This window comes from Pinus tabuliformis, chromosome 1_2, assembly GCF_031772625.1.
Source record: "Pinus tabuliformis cultivar Carrire ecotype Pingquan chromosome 1_2, CPIR1, whole genome shotgun sequence".
Classification (NCBI taxonomy): Eukaryota; Viridiplantae; Streptophyta; class Pinopsida; order Pinales; family Pinaceae; genus Pinus; species Pinus tabuliformis.
This window is the reverse complement of record NC_142298.1, coordinates 831,669,677-831,690,337: the sequence shown is the minus strand read 5'-3', so window position 1 is coordinate 831,690,337 and position 20,661 is coordinate 831,669,677. Positions and strand designations below refer to the sequence as shown.

Below are 20,661 nucleotides of genomic sequence, written 5' to 3'. Positions count from 1 at the left end.
ATTGTACCCATCTTTAAAAGTGGAGACAAAAATGTTCCCTCTAACTACAAGACCTTTATGATTAGCCACATCTTAGCCAAACTATACGGGCTCATTTTCGAAAAGAAGATTAGCCTTTGGCTTGAAAGCCAGTAAAAGAGCTAAAGGGAAAGTTGGTTTTAGGAGAAATTACTCGACTATCGACCATATTGTCACTCTCAAGATCATTGCAGAGGAATGTCACAATAGTAAAATTGATCTCTTCTGTCTTTTTGTGGACTTTAGAAAACAATTTGACATTGTTCCTCGGGATGAGATTTGGAAGAGACTTGAAGAGATAATGGTTCCTCCTGAGTTGAGGATTGTTGTGATTAGCATTTACGAGATTGTTGTTGCCAAGCTTAAGGCCAATGAAGGGTGATCTAAAGATATTAAATGCAATGTCATGGTTAAGCAAGGGTTTCCCCTATCCCCTACCATTTTTGGCATTTATATCGATAAGCTAGAGGAGTGTTTGGAAATTGCAGATTGTAAGGGCACCAAGCTTGTTGGTATAATCATTACTCCTCTTTTATGACAATGATATCGTTCTTCTTGCCAGAAGCCATGATGACCTAGACAAGCAACTTAAGACTCTTCATGATTACTGCTCTAAGATGGGTATGAGAGTTAATACCGACAAGACTAAAGTCCTTATAATTAAATCCAAAAAGATCACCCATGATAATTTCATTTATGTTAACAATTACTTAGAACATGTTTCTTCTTATAAATATTTAGGTATTGACATCCCTCAATAGCATTAAGAAAATGATTAGTAGAGGTTAGAAAGATTATTATGAGTTGGAAACAATTATAAGTCGGTTGATCATTTTATTTGGAGTAAAAAAAGGTTCCTTTTTTAGAATCTCGTCACCCCTGTTATCTTATACAGTTGTGAAGTTTGGGGTTGCATTATATCCAGAGAGTCGTGGAGAAAGATTGACATGATTCAAAAGCAATTCATAACCTAAACCTTAATATCAAGGGAAATATTTCCTATCCTATCCTCCTGATCGAAGTTGACCTTTCCCCCATTGAAAGCATGGGTATGTTTAGGTATTTGATGTATAAGAAGAAGCTTTATAACATGGAATTGAAGAGGCTTCCCAAAATTTCTTCCAACTCTAGTCAAAACCCCTACCTCTGCCTCAAGTATGGGTGGCATAAGGATGCCCAGTCTTGCCTCAACCAGTGGGGGATAAAAAGGAGATCATCTTGGGAAACAAGGTTAGTGTCAAAGATGCTATTAGCTTCAAATTTAAGGATAAATTGTGGGATGATAAGGAACTGGGGGGGGGAAGCTAAGATATTACAAGGAGGTGATCAACCCCACCCTTGATAACCAAAATTATCTCTTTGTTCTAGCACACACTAAGAAAAAGTTAACATCGCTAGGATATGAACTAATTCTCATGAGCTTCAAAGTGAAACCGAGCGATGTTCTACTCCCAAAACTCCCTGGGATGATAGAATATGTCAACTTTGTGATACTAAAAGGGTGGAAGATGAAAAACACTTTCTCTTAGATTGCTTGACTCTTACTCACATTCACTCTCATTTCTCTAACATCTGCCAAACTTCCAGTCTTCTTGACTTTTTAAGTCAGCCCAACTATACTGATCTTGGAGCACTTCTTTCCCTTCCCTTTGATCATAGAAATAAGATTTTGAAGAATCACAATTAGATTCTTATTTTCTTAAGGTCCGATATGGTTTTAGTGGACGCTAATCATCATCATCATTGTTATTATTAGTTAGTACTCTTAAATAACTAACTAATAAATAATATAAACCTAAATAATAATAATTAATAATTAAAAACAATATTAATAATTATAATTATTGTTCGTGAAAGAGATAAATAATTATTGTTTGACATATTTTATATATATATAGACATTATTGAAAAAAAATTATGCCTTAAGTTTTTATTAAATATAAACATGAAATTCTTCATTATTGTGGTTATAAATAAAAATGATCATTAGTTTAATTTATAATAAAATAGAGTTTTATATATATATATATATATATATGTTTATAGGGAAATCATTTTTCTTTTAAATCAGGAGATCCACGAGGCTCTCAGGCTTTCTCTCTGACCCAACCTGAGTCCCCCTTTCTGGAGATGCAGGAAGATGTCGTGGTGCCTTCCCCATTGAAGGTGAACAAAGCGGACTTCCAAAGTCCTCCCATCCCGGAGCAGCATGAGGAGGCTGCGGTGCCTTCTCCGCCAGTCATGAACAGAGCGGATTTTGTTGTAGGATCACATCCTATTCAAATCTCTTCTTCATCGCCATCTCCCAACAGATCTCCCAATAGATCTTCCACTGTTATTCAAAAAGGAAAAGAACCCATGATATCTCCGACGCCTTTCAACTCCCCATCTGAATCTCCGATGAACAGATTTGATAGTGATATCGATATTCTTCTCCAGCGGAACCCTCCCATCCTTGAACCTTTAACTATCCATAAGCCTTCTTTTCCAATCATTAGCCCCAATTCTGCCAAAAATATCACTGTCAGAAAAAAGCATAAACGGGGCAGCCGTCATTTCAGAGGCAGATCGATTGCCACCGAATTGGGGGTCACCAATTTGTCCCTTGTGGATGTCCCAATCATGGAACCATCTGTTTCTCAGCCTCTTAGAGCATGCTCGGCTGGCCAGCCTTCAAAATGACCTTCTTGATATCTTTCAACATCAGGGGATTAGGTGCCGCCCCTAAATTTTTGGCGCTAAAAGAGATCCTTTTCTCTGCTCATCCCTATATTATATTCATTCAGGAAACAATGCACCCAAGTTCAGTGTCCCTGGCTTTCTTCAGAAAAATGTTTCCGTCTTGGCACATGGCAGCTACTGAAGCTGAAGGTTTGTCTGGAGGTCTGGTCGTATTGTGGGATCCGCTTAGAGTCAGAGCAAAGGCTTTCAAATGCTGTGCAGGAATTCTCATCTCGGCCTCAATCAGAGGAAGGCCTCAGATTCTCAACATTTTGAATATTTATGCGCCCTATAAGAACAGGCTCCCTTTTTGGACCAATTTGTTTAACTTTGAAATCTTAGACATTGAGTCCTTACTAATTGCAGGTGATCTAAATTTGACCCTTAACTCTGAGGAATGTTGGGGCCAATGTAGGAGGAAAGATCGCTTGGCAGATAAAATGCGCCAGGAGTTATTGAAGAGAGATTTAGTTGATATCATCCCTGAGAAAATGGTTCCAACGTGGGACAATGGAAGGCTTGGGTCAGCCTTCATAGCAAAGAGAATCGATCGTTTTATTTTAAGTGCCAGCATCATTGAGAAATGGGGAATGCCGATAGCCAGAACTGGAAATGATTTCTCATCGGACCACAAACCTATCTATTTGGAATGGAAAGATATGATGCAAAGGAAGGGCTATCCCTTCAAATTCATCAATTCTCATCTTGAGGACTGTTGGGTGAAACTATGTTCGTTTAGTTCCGTTGTAGTACTTACCCAACTATTTAATTTATCAATCCGAGGTCCGTAGACTTACGAGACACATGCACTATATATGCAGGACTGAAGTGGAACTAATCTAATCTAATCTAATCTAAATTACTGAAATCAAATTAAAAGCATTGAAACACTAACTAGGAAAGCATGAAATTGCATAAAGGAAAATAAATACAACATGTGAAGAAGTGAATGGCAAACAACAAATATGAGCTCATGACAATAAAACTATGTCAAATTATATTACAAAAACTAAATTACAAATCAAGAAAGAATCAAAGTTAATCTCCATTCTCTATTATTCATTATCCATCATCACAATGAAGAGAGAGCACTCTCTTATATACATGAGGAAGATAACCTTTCCATAATTACATTCAAATATTCTCTCAAGCACTCTCAACCAGTTTCCCATTATTACAAGATATCATCGCACAAATCTCTCAAACATGATCCCACAAATCTCTCATATCTTGGATAAGATATGTCTTCATGATTTTCTCGATATGCCTCCATGATATTCTCCTTAGGATAAGATATGCCTCCATGATTTTCTCGATATGCCTCCATGATTTTCTCCGTAGAAAAAGGCTTGCATAATTATCTCCTTGATATGGTGGAGGAGATATTAATTCTTCACATATTTCCTACATCACAAAACTCACATATTCTTGAGATATATATATAAAAATATGTACATTTTCTAATAATTAATCATAAATTCACTTATAATACAAAAATGAATAAAATGGAAAATAAGAAGGTGAAACCCAAATGTATGTATGAAAGTGATATGATAACAGGTTAATGGGATGATGAAATGTAAGGAATAGTGAAGAAAAAGGTGGATGAAAATATGACATTTCTGAGTCCCAACATCCTCCCCAACTGAACTTGTTGCATGTCCTCATGCAACCATGCATGGGTATCTTTTAAGAACATTTGGCATATTGAACTTTGGCTTTACATGATGATGTCTTAAATGTTTCCAGGATATGTGAGAGACATTGGTAACAATTTACATTTTCTTATGGTTGGTTCTTGTGTGACAACCATGAATATGGTTGGTTCTTGTGTGACAACCATGAATACAAAGAATGTTGGTTCTTGTGTTAACAACATTCATTTTGTTCTCTTTTCTTCAATAATGTAAACATTCACTGGAAATCATAATGTGCATAAGAAAGCCCTTTTTGTAATATTAATGAAGCATGCCAATATTGCGTATGAAACAAAGTGCAACAAAGTATCATTGGAAAATTAATGTTGGTGAATGGTAAATGGAGTGATAGTGGTGAAGAAATGGAATCATGGAAGTGAATATGTAGTGAATGTAGTTCTCCCCCCCCCTCAACTGAATTGGTTGCATGTCCGCATGCAACTTAACATGGCGCATGAAAAGAAATGTAGCATGGTGAGGGAATTTTCCAAAATATTCACGTTAGCATATAAGGAATTGCATGATTAAAGATTAGAAAACAACATACCTCTACTTACCCAAGAATGATGAAGTATGCAATAGGAATGTAGCTGCTGCTGCTGCTGGATCGGGAAAATGTGACTGATGTAACTGGATCCTGGAGAATGAAGGAATCTGAACTGCTGATGCTGAATCATGGAAAAGATAAAAGCTGAAAGTGGTACTGTGGTACTCTCATAGATCAGAATTCATACTGCTGTAACTGCTGAGGGAGTCATGAAAAAGTGTATAGTCTTCACCCGCTACAAACCCGATGGTACAATTCTAAACATGCGAATGAATGTGTCGATGTTGAGCATGAATAGAAATCATTGGATTACCGGCCATTGATGTATGCCGTTAACCAATGCGAGGCAACTCACCATTGATGTCAATGAGTGCCAAGGTACCGGAGTACATCTTGCGAAGTGCAAATGGATGTGTCGAGGTCGAGCCACTTGCAAGATCTGATGATCAAGGGACATTGATGTATTCCCATGATCGCCAGCGAGAGAGCTTGCCATTAAGGCATGCAAGCCTCTAGGTACTCAAAATGAACTCTAGTCTATTTCCCAGATAAGGTGCTGGTGTCGATGGGGCAAGACTTGTTGAAAGGTGGGCCTTAAGGAATCCCACATCAGTCAACGCGAGTTTGTACAAAAAGATTTGGCAGGACTATAAATAGAAAGAACTCACGGACAAGCAGTGTGGATCAGCATGGCTAGGAAATCAAGGTAATGTGATCATGGAAAGGGAATGAGTTTTATTCAAAAGGCAAACTGAAAAGGATAAATGGATGTATGCGATTCAGAAAAATAGGCGTGCATGAAGTCGTGAAAGATAAGGAAATGGAAGATGGGCTGCAACACAAGGATGGTGAGTAGTCATGACGCAAAAGGTGTGTAGTGGAAAATGTCATGATATGTGCAGTGAAGAATTTGTTCCTTCAAGTGTCCAATGATGCATGTTTCATTGTGATTTGGAAAAATCACTTTGCATACTCTGAAAAACTTAACACCATTCCTGCATAAAAATTGTCATTTTCATGTGCCATCTCCATTGATCATTCCTGTATGAAGTGACTTCAAAAACAAATTAGCTCATTTTCAAGAATTTATGAAATGTCCCTTTCACTTGTTAGTATATACATCCTAACTCTTGCCCACAAATTCACAAAAATATCCAACATACTTTGATTTCCCCCCAACTAGAAATATTGCATGTCCCAATGCAATGTATTCATTGATTTTGCAATATTTTTTCAAAATGTTTTTATTAGTTTGCAGGAAAATTGATTTAAAACATTTGAAAAATCTTTTGTATCTTTTTGGGGAAGTAGTTGGTGTTATGAAGTTTGATGTAAATGAATGAGGGCAAATTTTATTTGATTATTATTATTAGTTTTTATTTTTTTGATTTTATTTTTTATTATTATTTGTTAAAAAAAACTACACTACAAGTCAGCAACTGTACATTATGCATTACATTAACTGAGGCAAGTTTGAATAATTGAAACACTTCGTGTGTCCCGCAAACATTATATCTCCGCCACTACATCATTCATAATTTCATATAGAATCAAAGCGGTGCCATCCATTGCTACTGAAACAGTAATGTAAATCATATTTTTCAAGCCCTTATGATACTTATCTGTTCCAAAATATCCAAAATATCAGAAAGAAAGAAAATCCACTTACTGTATCGCCATATCAGAATTTGAACGACATTTCGACATTTCCTGCGGATTTCCATTTACAAACTCTAGTCATGGCCGCGATACCTGAATCAGTAGTCGTGGTTCTCTGAGAACTTGTGGTCTGGACATTATAGCAGCGATTGTTGTTGGCATCCATGCAAGATCAGCGGAATGTAAACACTGAAATGTCAAAATGGCACGTTGTCTCAAAACGCCGGAGTCGGAGCTCGATGATCATGCAGGGCTTGAGGGGGATTTACACAGCTGCAAAGATATGATATTTGACATGCAACAATGCACAAAGCAAATGGCAATCAGCCTATCCACCTGACAAACCCTTCAAAGGACAGATGTACAAAACCGTTTTGATTCACGCAGTTAGCAAAATAGGGCCCTGAAGAACCACGATTTCCTCTTAGATCGTGAGGAATTTAAGCAAACGATTTCTGGGTTATATAATTCGTTCTATTATGAAAAAAACCCATGTCTTCGTTTGTCTAGATTTTCCCTGGTTTGAACACAGACTGCTTTTCAAAATTGACGTTTTTAAAGGGTTGCGTTTCAAAACCTGTGAGGTGGAAGACTGAAACAGAGGAACATGAGATGGAGTCCAATGAATTGCTATCAGGGCAAGGATATGTAGAGGCAGATACAAGTGCTGGAAATATGACTGTTTCAAGCAAATGCGGACGAGCAAGCGGGAGATGCAAGTTGCAACCAGAGGTATTGAACGAGAGATAGCGTCACTGCAATTAGAGGAGAAAAAAAAAAACTTGTTGCTGAGATAAAAAAAGACTGCAAAAACTGGCAATGAGGCTGCCACAAAAATTTTAGCTCGCCAACTTATCAGGTTAAGACAACAAATAGCTAATTTGCAAGGTAGCCGTGCCCAAGTGCGTGGAGTGGCAACACATACACAGGCGATGTATGCAAACACCTCTGTTGCTACAGGGATGAAAGGTGCCAGTAAGGCGATGGTAGACATGAATAAGCAAATGGAGCCAGCGAAGCAGGCTAAGGTGATGCAAGAATTTCAAAGGCAGACAGCACAAATGGATATGACGACTGAGATGATATCAGGTTCCATTGATGATGCTCTAGATAATGACGAGGCTGAAGAGGAAACCGAGGAGCTTACTAACCAGGTGCTAGATGAAATTGGAATAGATATTGCTTCCCAGTTATCATCAGCACCCAAAGGCAAGATTGCTGGAAGGAGAGCCCAAGGCGTTGGCAGTTCTGACGTGGATGACCTGGAGCAGAGGTTGGCAGCCCTTCGCAATGCCTGATTCGAATCCATAGATAAGAGATCGACGTTAAGTGCTATAGTTCGTTTGTATATGCAGAACCATGCTTGGATATAGATCAGTGAGGGGCATAGCATATTTGAAAACAAGTAGAAAGTCTTCTTCAAAGTGTCGTTCTGTAAATGAATTTATTAATGCCATGTTTCTTTCTAAAATAACGTTTTTGTAGTAGTCTGCAATGTGATCAGCGCCTTTCACAAATCATCGATGCGGCAATGCACAGAGGAAGAATCTGAGTCCTTTGTCCAGATTTTTGTTTATTTATGAGTGCGGTGATTGGCTGTTATTATTATTATTATTATTATTATTTTATTTTATGTTATGATATTTTTTTATTTTTATTTATTATTATTATTATTATTATTATTATTATTTTTTTTTATTAAAAATCTAAAAAATGAAAATAACCTTATCGTTAAAAACAAAAAAAAATGGTTAGTTAGTTAGTTTGTTTTTTATTTATTTATTAAAAGTCTAAAAAAAATGGAATTAATGCTATTTTTGAAAAACAAAAAAAAATGGTAATCCTATCTTCTAAAAAAAAGGTTAGTTGTTAAAATTAAAATTTTCCTTTCTTTTTTTTTTCAATGAAAACTAAAGTTGAGAAAGAATTTTTTTTTTTTTTAACAAATGGACATAACTCCTTGGGTGATGAAGCATATTGCAAAACATTTATTTATTCCTGAAATTGGTGGCCTAAATCATCCCTATTTTCTGATCCTCAAGATCGTACAAAGACGCAGGAGGAGAGCATACTTATTCTAAGCAAAACTGAAACCTATTTTCTGATCCTCGAGATCGTACAAAGACGTAGGAGGAGAGCATACTTATTCTAGGTAAAAACAGAACTAAAAATGAAAGCAAAAACTAAAACTGAAAGCCTACCTACTCTATACTAATTAGAATTTACAAATTAGTTACGTGTAGTTAAACTTCCAATGAAGCCATTCGCGTAGCAGTGACAACAATAGATTCAGTAGCAATTTGTCAAATGATGGATGAAAATATTTGACACTGAATGAGTCTGGTTGTTGTAACTGCAAATCAACTAAAAAATTAAAAGATGAATCTAATCTAATACTTACCTGGAACCATTGGTCGATAAAGCTTTGATAAGCACAGTTACTCTCACTCAGATCATGTTGTAACTTCTGTTCTTCTTCTCCAATTTGCTGCTCTTCTTCCTTGTTCTCCTGTTCGAATGGTTGTTCGCCATCAGATACGCAGGATTCTTCAGACGTTGAGTCTTCATTTATTTCTTGGGGAGTAGTTGAACCTTTAATTCTTGTTAAGATCTCCTCTTCCAAGGAAGAAGAGATCCCAACTTCTGCTAGGATCTGAGTGAGTAGTTCCAAGCTGAAACTCATTGTTAAATCATGTTGAAAAAAAAAAAAAAAAAAATCAGCATACTAAAAATTGAATTAAAAACAAAAGGGATCACAGAAATAATCTTGAATTCAATACTCAATTAAAACCTCTTATAAGGACTGCTCATTAATTGAGTAATTGAATGCTTCAATTATAACCATGAACCATGAATTCATCACACATTCTTCACAGTTGCGAAAATCAAACACACTTGCAGAAATCAAAATTCACACTTGCATAAATGTAAACACACCCTACATGCCCTGATCCATAAGAGGTCGAGCCCATTACGGTATCTCGAATGCGATGCGTAGGCTGTTCCCCACGTCTTACCGCATTTAACACCTCGGAGTTAGGAACATGTCTAAACACACTTGCAGAAAAATCAAACTAAACTTCAATCCATCGTGCCTCCCCGGCAACGGCGCCAAAATGTTGGGTGAAACTATGTTCGTTTAGTTCCGTTGTAGTACTTACCCAACTATTTAATTTATCAATCCGAGGTCCGTAGACTTACGAGACACATGCACTATATATGCAGGACTGAAGTGGAACTAATCTAATCTAATCTAATCTAAATTACTGAAATCAAATTAAAAGCATTGAAACACTAACTAGGAAAGCATGAAATTGCATAAAGGAAAATAAATACAACATGTGAAGAAGTGAATGGCAAACAACAGATATGAGCTCATGACAATAAAACTATGTCAAATTATATTACAAAAACTAAATTACAAATCAAAAAAGAATCAAAGTTAATCTCCATTCTCTATTATTCATTATCCATCATCACAATGAAGAGAGAGCACTCTCTTATATACATGAGGAAGATAACCTTTCCATAATTACATTCAAATATTCTCTCAAGCACTCTCAACTAGTTTCCCATTATTACAAGATATCATCGCACAAATCTCTCAAACATGATCCCACAAATCTCTCGTATCTTGGATAAGATATGTCTTCATGATTTTCTCCTTAGGATATGATATGCTTCCATGATTTTCTCGATATGCCTCCATGATCTTCTCCTTAGGATAAGATATGCCTCCATGATTTTCTCGATATGCCTCCATGATTTTCTCCGTAGAAAAAGGCTTGCATAATTATCTCCTTGATATGGTGGAGGAGATATTAATTCTTCACATATTTCCTACATCACAAAACTCACATATTCTTGAGATATATATATAAAAATATGTACATTTTCTAATAATTAATCATAAATTCACTTATAATACAAAAATGAATAAAATGGAAAATAAGAAGGTGAAACCCAAATGTATGTATGAAAGTGATATGATAACAGGTTAATGGGATGATGAAATGTAAGGAATAGTGAAGAAAAAGGTGGATGAAAATATGACATTTCTGAGTCCCAACAAGGACAAATCCTTCAATGAACTCATTTCAAAAATTTGGAGGGACATAAATCAATCTGAAGAAGCCTTTCTTCTCACTTTTCGGGAAAAAGTCCAGCTGTTAAGAAAAGATGCAAAAGATTGGCAAATAAAAAAGTGGAAGAATGACAAGCAGGAGCTCCTGGATATTAAAAAAGAAATATGCTTTCTCTCCAATTCGATATATTATAATGGCCTGTCTTTCGAACAAAAAACCCTCATCAGATCCTTGGAAAAAAAGAAGAAAGAGCTTCTGCAAAAAGAGGAAGCAATATGGAGGCTAAAAAGCAGGGCGACATGGCTCAGGGAGGGTGACCGAAACACAAAGTTTTTTCACAATTATGCAAATGCTCGGAGAGTGAGGAATTCCATATGGAAAATTGAAGATGGAAAGGGCGGCTTTCTCTACTCCCAACAGGAAATCTCGGCGGAGGCTACAAGATTCTTTCAAAATCAATATAAAAGGCAGAGATGTGAAGCAAGTGACATCATGTGGGCAGTGGATTTGCTGCCTGTTATGTTTGACGAGAGGGAAAATGAAGAATTCTTCAAGCCTATAATGGAGGAGGAATTGCTTGAGACAATCAAAAAGTTTAAAAGGGAAAAAAGTCCGGGGCCAGATGGTTGGCCGATAGAATTCTTCTCTCATTTCTATGAGCTGTTCAAGAATGACATGCTGCGCATGGTGGAAGCCTCTCGCATCTCTGGGAATATCAGCAGTGCATTATCTGCCACTTTTCTAGCCCTTATCCCCAAAAAGGACAAATCGTCATCGTTCTTGGATTACAGGCCGATTTCTTTATGCAATTCTCTCTATAAAATCATCTCTAAAATAATTGCTGACAGAATGAAGGTTGTCCTAAATTCCTTTATATCAAAGGAACAACATGCTTTTTTAAAAGACAGACTTATCTTGGATGCGGTTGCTATGACCCAGGAATGCCTATTCACAATTAATTCCAAAAATATCGATGATGATGCTCTAAAAATAGACCTCAAAAAGGCATTCGATTGTGTTGACTGGGGCTTCCTCAGAATTATTCTAGCAAAAATTGGTTTAAGGTCGCAAGGAATTAACTGGATTATGGCGTGTGTTGAAAATGCCAAATTTTCAGTCATCATCAACGGTATCCCTTCATCCTTCTTCAAAGCGGAGAGGGGTCTTCGCCAAGGATGCCCTCTCTCCCCTCTTCTCTTCATCCTGGTGATGAATTCTCTCAGCTCTCAGATTAACAGGGCTGTGTCTGAAGGAAGATGTAGGCCGGTTAAAATATGCAAGGATATATCTCTCTCTCACAATCTCTTTGCAGATGATATTCTCATCTTTGTGATGTTATGCAAATCATCATGGGTCTGTCTCAATGTGATCTTCCACAAATTTCGATCTGCAACAAGCTTGATTATAAACAAGGACAAATCCACGCTATATCATAATGGAACAAATCCTGCCCTAGCTCAATGGATTGCAGCGCTGTTTGGCACAAACAATGCTTTGATAAAGGATGGGTTTACTTATCTGGGCTTCCATTTAAAAGCAAAAGGATATCGCATCTGGGACTGGAAGTGGCTGATTGATCGTTTTTACAACAAAATTTCTAGATGGGAGATGCGTTTTTTATCCCTGGCGGGCAGACTAATTTTGGTGCAAGCTATTCTCTCACAAATGGCGGTTTATTGGGCCCATCTCTTCCTTCTTCCTTTATCTATCTCAAAAAAGATGACTTCTTTGGCAGCAAACTTCTTATGGGGCGATCGATCTCATCAGTCCAAGATTCATTTAGCTAAGATGGATTTAATTACAAGGTCGAAGAAGATGGGTGGCTGGGGCCTTCTGCACATGAATTCCTTTGGAAAAGCCCTTCTATGCAAATCTCTTATTAGAGGTATATATGGCAAGAGCTTGTGGAGTAACATCATAAATCAAAAATATCTCAAAGGGCGGAGTATGGTCTACTGGTTCAGAAGGAAATCATTGGGAATCAGGTCAGGTTCCTCCATATGGAAAAGCTTCAGAAAGATTCAATCCTTCTTCTTGGGAAACTTAAGATGGACTCTTTCTTCTGGTTCCTGTGTTTACATTGGACTTGACCCAACGCTGCTCAAGCTGGAATCGATGATCTCTCCTGACTTGCTCCTCTTCTTTCTTTCAAAAGGTATTTTTACGTGGAATAAGCTTATAAATTCGTGGATCTCACAGATCCCTGTTTGGAAGAATGGAGATGATTTATCCATTCCCCTCCCTCTTCGCCCCTTATGGGAATCGGCTATCAACAGTTTCACAAGCAAAGGAATCTTGCAATCGGGTTCATCCGATAAACTCATTTGGTCCCTTGAGAAGCCCTCTCATTTAATTACTGTTAAAGATTTATATGCTGCTCTCTCTCCTGGCCATCCGCCTTCCTCTCCCTCCTTTCCTTTCAATTTTTGGAAAGCTTCCTGTTCGCTTAAGATGATTCTCTTCTCTTGGCTTCTCTTCTCTAACAGAAATCTCTCCTGGGAGGTTCTCCAAAGAAAAGGTTGGCAGGGTCCGGGTCGATGTCAAATGTGTCTCATCGATGCTGAATCCAATCTACACATGTTCTTCCAATGTGGCGCAACATCTTCAATCTGGTATGATCTGTCCTTAAATTATGGTTTTACTCACCGGGTTTTTCCTTCTGTTCAGGATGGTTTCATGTGGTGGAGCGCGCAACGCCCCTCTTGGCGTTCTCTTTTCGTTATTACTTGCTGGTTCCTTTGGAAGTGGAGGAATGGACACATCTTCCAGAATTCCTGTTTGCCCCTTGACTCCATCTTGATCAAAATTTCGGGCTATATGCCTCCTGTGGATTAATATCTGTCCTGGCATCATATGTTTCCTTCTCATGTGGCATTATTGTTGTATCCAGATCTTTTTATATCTTGCTTTTGTTGGATATCTCCCCTGGAGATCTTGTGGCGCTATGCGCTCAATGTTTTGATCTTTCTTGACATCCATGCGGTTCTGATCCTATGATCCTATGACAGTATCTGATTTCTGAATATCTGCGCCTAAGGCATTTTGTCTTCTCATGTATCTCGACTTTTATATTCTCTTAATATAAATCATGAAGTTTTTTCTCTCTGAAAAAAAAATATATATATATATTTATTAATTAATATTAACTATAAAATTTTAAAATATTACAATTACAAATATAAATCATTATCATTTAAATATATATATATATAATTTTTTTTTGAACTTATTAATAAAAACCAAATTACAATATAACATAATTTTATTTATTATTTATTAATTTTTAATTCTTTCTTAAAAAGTGAACCTCTTAATCCAATAAATTAATATTATATTAACTTTAATGAATAATTATAATAAATTTATTAATGCTTTTACAATTGCTTAAAGAGTATTAACACTCAAAACAAATTTATTAATATTTTTACAATTACTTAAGGAGTATTTAAAAATCAAAACATTTAAATTATTATTTACGAAAAATTAATCGACATATAACCTGATGCAACTGCAATTGGAGAATCACACAAATTAACACAACCCTATTTAAAGCAATCTACGCAGCAGCTAAAATTTTAGGTTTACAAAGCTAACACCATAGGAGATCTGTTAATGCAAATGGTTAAGCTATTGGAACAAAACACATGAATGTGCTAACCTTAATGAGATGATTGTATGAGTAGAAGAATTTGTTTGTATAATTATTGATTATTTATATTTTTAATTTAAATAAATATATTTAAATAGTTTTGTTGGTTATTTATTTTATTTTTATAAAAATAAATGAGTTGAGTTTTAATGAAATGATTACCTTAGTGGTTGGAGAATTTGTTTGTACTTGCAATCATGCATTATTTATATATTTTAATTTGAACAAATATATTTAAATAATTTTATTGGTGGTTTATTTTATAATTATAGTTAATGTTGTTTTTTTTGACAATGGATTGAGATGTTTATATTTACTGGACATAGGTATATAAGTTGTTAAGTTATAAGAAGAAAAAAGATAAATGTGTTAATGTTCAAGGATATGATTGTATAAATATTTAATGAATTTGTTTGTGTTTGTAACTATTGATTATTTATATATTTTAATTTAAACAAATATATTTAAATAATTTTATTGGTGGTTTATTTTATAATTATAGTTAATGTTGTTTTTTTAACAATGGATTGAGATGTTAAGTTATCAGAAGCAAAAGATAAATGTGTTAATGTCCAAGGATGTGATTTTATAAATATTTAATGAATTTGTTTGGACTTGTACTTATGGATTATTTATATCTTTTAATTATTTAATTATTTAATTTGTATAAATATACCTACATAATTTTGTGTTTGTTATTTATTTTATAGTGATAAATGTGTTTGTTATTTATTTTATAGTGATAAATATGGTTTTTTTTATTGGACAATAGATTGAGATATAATAGTTAATAATTAATATTTTATATTTTCCATTTAATATTAATAATTATTTAAAACACATCTTATGTATTTTGAAAGTTCACAAATAATTATTCCATGTTGTATATGTGAGGTGTAAGAGTCTTAATCTTAAGATTATGAAAGAAATTATTACTTATCCCTCTTAACAACTTTAACATGGATATCATAAATATATATAAAATTGGAACTTTTATATATTTATCTATTTCATTTGAAAGGTGGTGTGGTTTTTCAATAATTATACTATAAAGTATTTCGCTAATGCATCTTATGTCCTACAATGACAATGAAATCACTAGTGACCATTGATATACATTATATGACTATATAATCATCCTTCATTTCTTGGCCCTTGTATTCATAACTTAGGCATGGGATTTGGCATATGATTCCTTGACAATGGAAATTGACACACATGATTTGACATGGGATTTTTTGACAATGGAAATTGACACACATGTTTTAAAAAAATTGGTACTTCACAACACTACTCAAGTGCTTGCTCTAGGTATTGTATGTCATTCCCATCATGCATTAGAACAACATTCTCACAGTGATAGTAAATGGAATTGGAGTCACTTTAGAGGTTATTTACGAAGCACAATATTTATTAACTTGTACCCGTTGTAATGATTTCACCTACAATATGGGAATTAACCTCTTACTACATGTTATGACTCTTGCTAGTTATTGGAACATGTAAACCAACCCCTCACTACATGCTTGTTATGGCCCATTAGGACCATAGTCTACAACTACAATTATGTCTATGCTTCTTGTGTTTACTTTCGAAACATTACTATCACTTTTAGCTTTAAAAAAGAAAAGAAGATATATGTCTAAGGAGTAGTCTAATTTATAGAAAAAATGATGTTTTTCACGACATATTTTATGGTTAATATTTACCAAAGTCTAGTAGAGATTTTAAAAAACATGAGTTTCAGTTGTTTAATCGGTTGGATTTGAGTGCCCTAGGGGTTTTTTAAGATGTTGAATCCATTTATACATTCAAAAATGTATTTTAAACAACAAAAAATCACATTCTTTCTAGAAATTGTATCGTCTAATTCTGGTGAAATTGACTATTTCGTCTATAAATTAGACTACCCCTATATTTAATGCCTAAAACTTTTGGTTCAAAATCTATATATATATATATATATATATATATATATATAATTTTAAAAATATCACCAAGACATTTAAATTTTATAAAATAAAATAAATACATATCATTACCCACACACCAATTAAAATAAAAAACATATCTAAAAAGAAATATTTTAAACTTAAAAATATTACATATTACTTTTAATAATAATAAAAATTATATTAAATTATTAATATTTAGTAATATTAGTCTTCAAATATTTTGATGTGATGTTTCACCTTAAATTATTTCTTACTTAAAACTTACTTTTTCTTTTTTCCTTTATTCACCCATACCTATCATTTTATGGCATCATATTTGTTTATTATTTTGGAATGACATTTTTTTGTTAATTGATATCATAATCACTTATTCACCCACAGATCATTTAATGGCATTATATTTGTTTATTATTTTGGAATGACATTTTTTTGTTAGTTAATATTATAATTTTTTATTTGGCCATACATATCATTTAATGGTATCATATTTTTCTGATCATATAAAATTCAATAAACTTTTTTTCTTTTCTTTTCTTTTCTTTTTTTCTTTTTCTTTTTCTTTCTTTTTTTTTTTTTTTTTTTTGGATATCCTTCTATCTAAAAAAGAAGGAAAACTTGGTTTCCAAGTCTTTAGAAAGAAAACTCACATAGAGAGATATTTGCAGGCTAATTCCCATCATCACCCTAAACGAAAAATTGGTATCATAAAAACCTTAGCCACAGGACTGCTAGAATATCTGACCTTGACCATCTAAATTTTGAACTTAACCATCTTCATAAAGTTTTTGAACAAAATGGTTATAATAAGAACACCATTAATAAAGTCATGCACCAATCCTTAAGCAAGAATAATAATAACAACAAAGATAAAGAACAAAAATCTGCAACTCCCAAAATCTCCCTTCCTTATATAAAAGGCACCACTAACAAATTTTTTAAAATTCTTAATAAACATAATATTAATGTAGCCTTCACTCCCCCTAACACCATCGCCATCAAACAATTATTCGTCAAAGACTCAATAAACACTAACCATAAAAAAGGTGTTTATATTATACCTTGTTCATGCGGGAAAGAATATATAGGAGAAACAGGGAAATCTTTTAACATTAGAATCAAAGAGCACACCGCTAACTTACGAAGAGAAAGGACCTCAAAATCTGCGTTAGCAAAATATGTTCACTATTCCCATCTGCATGGAAGAAGGCAAGCTAATTAAAAAAGAAGACCATTATCTTAAAAGGAAAATCAAAGAAGCCATTGAAATAGAAAAAAGGAAAAACAACTTAAATGAAGACGATGGTTTAAAACTTAGCAATTCGTGGAAACCATTACTAAAAATCATTAAAAACCCATAATTACTCCCATCATTTATAATTACTTAAGAATTAATTTCATAACTCATTTAGTTCTAATAAATCAATCTCAAATTTGAATGCTTTTACTCTTAATCAATATATAAAATAATATTATAATAAAATTTTATTCGGAATTTATGAAACAATCCTAAAAGAAAATTCATTTAATTTTACAATAAAAAATATTAATAATAATATAAATAAACATAACACATCTAAAAACAATTCTAAATAATGAAGCTTAAAAATTTACTTACTATATAGATATTAATAATTAAAATTATATAACCTCATATGAAATCCATTAAAATAAAATTAAAAGATTGTAATGAAGAATCAATATATTAAATTAGTCAAATTAAAAAAATTAAATTAAGAATCAACATAGTAAATACCCTAAACGAAAAAAAATAGAACATTAATAAAATTTCATATTTCAAAACAATTCTAATATATATTCAAACCCTAATATTATATTAATAAAATAGGATTACAAATTAAATATAATAAAAAAATTAATCAAAATTTATAGAAACAATCCTAAAAGGTAATTCATTTAACTTTCCAATAAATAATAATAATAATAATAAATTAAATAAACATAATTTGTCTATAAACAATTCAAAACAATTGAAGCTTATAAATTTGCGTACTATTTAGATATTAATAATTAAAATTATATAGCTTTATAAGAAATCTATTAAAATAATATTATAAGATTGTAATATTATTAAATGTCAAATGAATAAATAAAACATTAACGAAAAATCATTTCTCAAGACAACCTTAATAACTAATCAAACTCTAATCAAACACTTTCATAGTAAAATCAATTAATTCTAATAATGAAATCTCCATCTTTAATTAGATCATCTAATAATCTGAATCATTAATAAACAATTAAATAAATATAAATTATAATTCCTCCCAAATATCAAATAAACCTGACCAACTAAATCATTTCTTATTCATCCTTTACAAAAGCTAGCTACATACATAAATTTAACTCTACCATATATCATTAATCTCCTAAAATTATTTATAACTAATTATAATTTTAACTATATTACAAATAAAATACACTCTCCAAAATTAAATATACCATTACTCAGGTTAGGGTTATTCTCACGCTTTCCAACGTATCATATCTATTAATGAATGATAGGCATCTTGTGATGTACTCTCTTCCAAGTAGTCAATTTTTCCAACTTATCATATCTATTAATGAACTATGGGTATCTTGTGATGTACTCTCTTCCAAGCAGTCAATTTTTTCAACTATAGGTATCATTAATGAACATTAATCTCTTCCAAATGATCTTTTTTGGAAAAAGAAAAAAGTGAGATATTCACTTGTGACATTATGATATACTCTATCACGTTATGATATACTTTTATCTTCACATCTAGTATATACTTTTCGATGAAGTGTAGGTACTGTGTGTTGTGATGTTTTAACCGGCTTACATTTTGAAAAATTGAAAAGTGAAATTTTTACATTTTATTTATATTTATATTTTATTTTTTTTATTAAAAAAAAAGTTATGTTGTATTTCTTTTTTAAAATGATATAATTATATTATGTAGATCTACATTGATTATGTATTTAAAAAGGTGTGATTTATTTGGGCATGTATTTGATTTTGGTTTGATTTACAAAAACTTGTATGTATTAATTTTAAAAGATTTGATCAGATTTATAAAAGTCTTTAGAGAATCGTAAGTAATTATAAAATGAGTGAGAAAAAGGTTACTAAATAGACAATAAAGAACAAGAAACTATTAATAAACCAAAAATGTTTTGATGCAAGAGATTATGTGCTTGTTGCCCCTGTAAATAAATCCTTGTATGGTATGTGGTAGAAGGCATAGTTGGTAGTACCATCACAAAGTTTCGAGATCTCCCATGGGCCTTCATCCATCGACAAACCCTCTTTGGACAAATGGTTTGCTTATGTGTTCCTTTCTCTATAAATGTGAGAGTGTGAGAAAAAATAAAAAAAGTTTTCTAAGCTGAATTGCTTCATCCACTATAGGTAAGAGTAATATGTTTCTGCATACTTGGGTGTTATTGAGCCAGTTGATGATAAGGATGGAATCACCATAGACTTGGATTTGAGAGTAGCCTTTGATGAGCCTCGGTATTTCAATAAGAGTGTTGTAACTCCCAAGGCTACCAGCTTTAATTATCAATCTGGGGTTCATACAAACTCAAGAGGTGACATTGTTAGATACACAATAGGCTAAGCTCTACTCATGTCACTTTCAAGCAATGGACCAAACCAAGGCATACAAAGTCCACTCTATCAACTGATTCTAGATTGGAAAGGGAAGAATATGCATGAAAGGAAAGTCCCATTCTATTTGAAAAAATGGAAATATTCTTCTACTTGCAAAATGAATGAAGATGCTACTTGCTCATATGTAAATGCTAACCCTAGTTGCAGAAATGTAAAGATTGGGCTACTTGCAAAAATATAAATTCTATGCTACTTGCAGGAATGTAAACACTAATATAATTGCAGAAAGTAAAAGTTGCATTGAAAAGGAAACCTAGCCTATGTAATGGAAATAACAGTGCTTGCAATTGAAACCCTAACTTAAGAAGCATGAATCTAAGAAAAGTAGTCATAGTCTACCTTGCATAAGTAAATGAGCATGAAATCAAACTTTAATCACTATATTCAAAGAGATTAGCTTTAGTGACAAAATTTCTTAGACATCTCATGAGGCAATCAAGAAGATCATCACTATATCATCAAACTCATAAATTTGTCCACTAACCCTAATTGCATAAATGTGTTGCAATGAAGAAAAGGAAAGTCCTAGGTGGCCTTTGGTCTCACTCAACCATGGTTTCAGAGCCTAGGGGACATTATTCAAGGCTAAGAGGGAAAAATCAGGCTTTAGGATCAAATATGGCCAAGTGTACACGATGCCATAAGATGCTACAAGTTTGCTACAGGATTGCC

The 20,661-nt window shown here is 33.4% G+C and overlaps 1 protein-coding gene and 1 pseudogene across 1 annotated transcript; both read left to right on the top strand.

Moving 5' to 3' along the window:
- The first annotated feature begins 2,696 nt into the window (after nt 1-2,696).
- Nucleotides 2,697-6,929, top strand: LOC149208500 (uncharacterized). Its single transcript, XM_089398360.1, has 2 exons — nt 2,697-3,458; nt 6,789-6,929. The coding sequence occupies exons 1-2, from the start codon at nt 2,697-2,699 to the stop codon at nt 6,927-6,929; spliced, it is 903 nt and encodes a 300-aa protein (XP_089254486.1).
- A 411-nt stretch (nt 6,930-7,340) lies between these two features.
- On the top strand, nt 7,341-7,965 carry LOC149208499 (vacuolar protein sorting-associated protein 2 homolog 3 pseudogene; annotated as a pseudogene).
- Nucleotides 7,966-20,661: the final 12,696 nt, after the last annotated feature.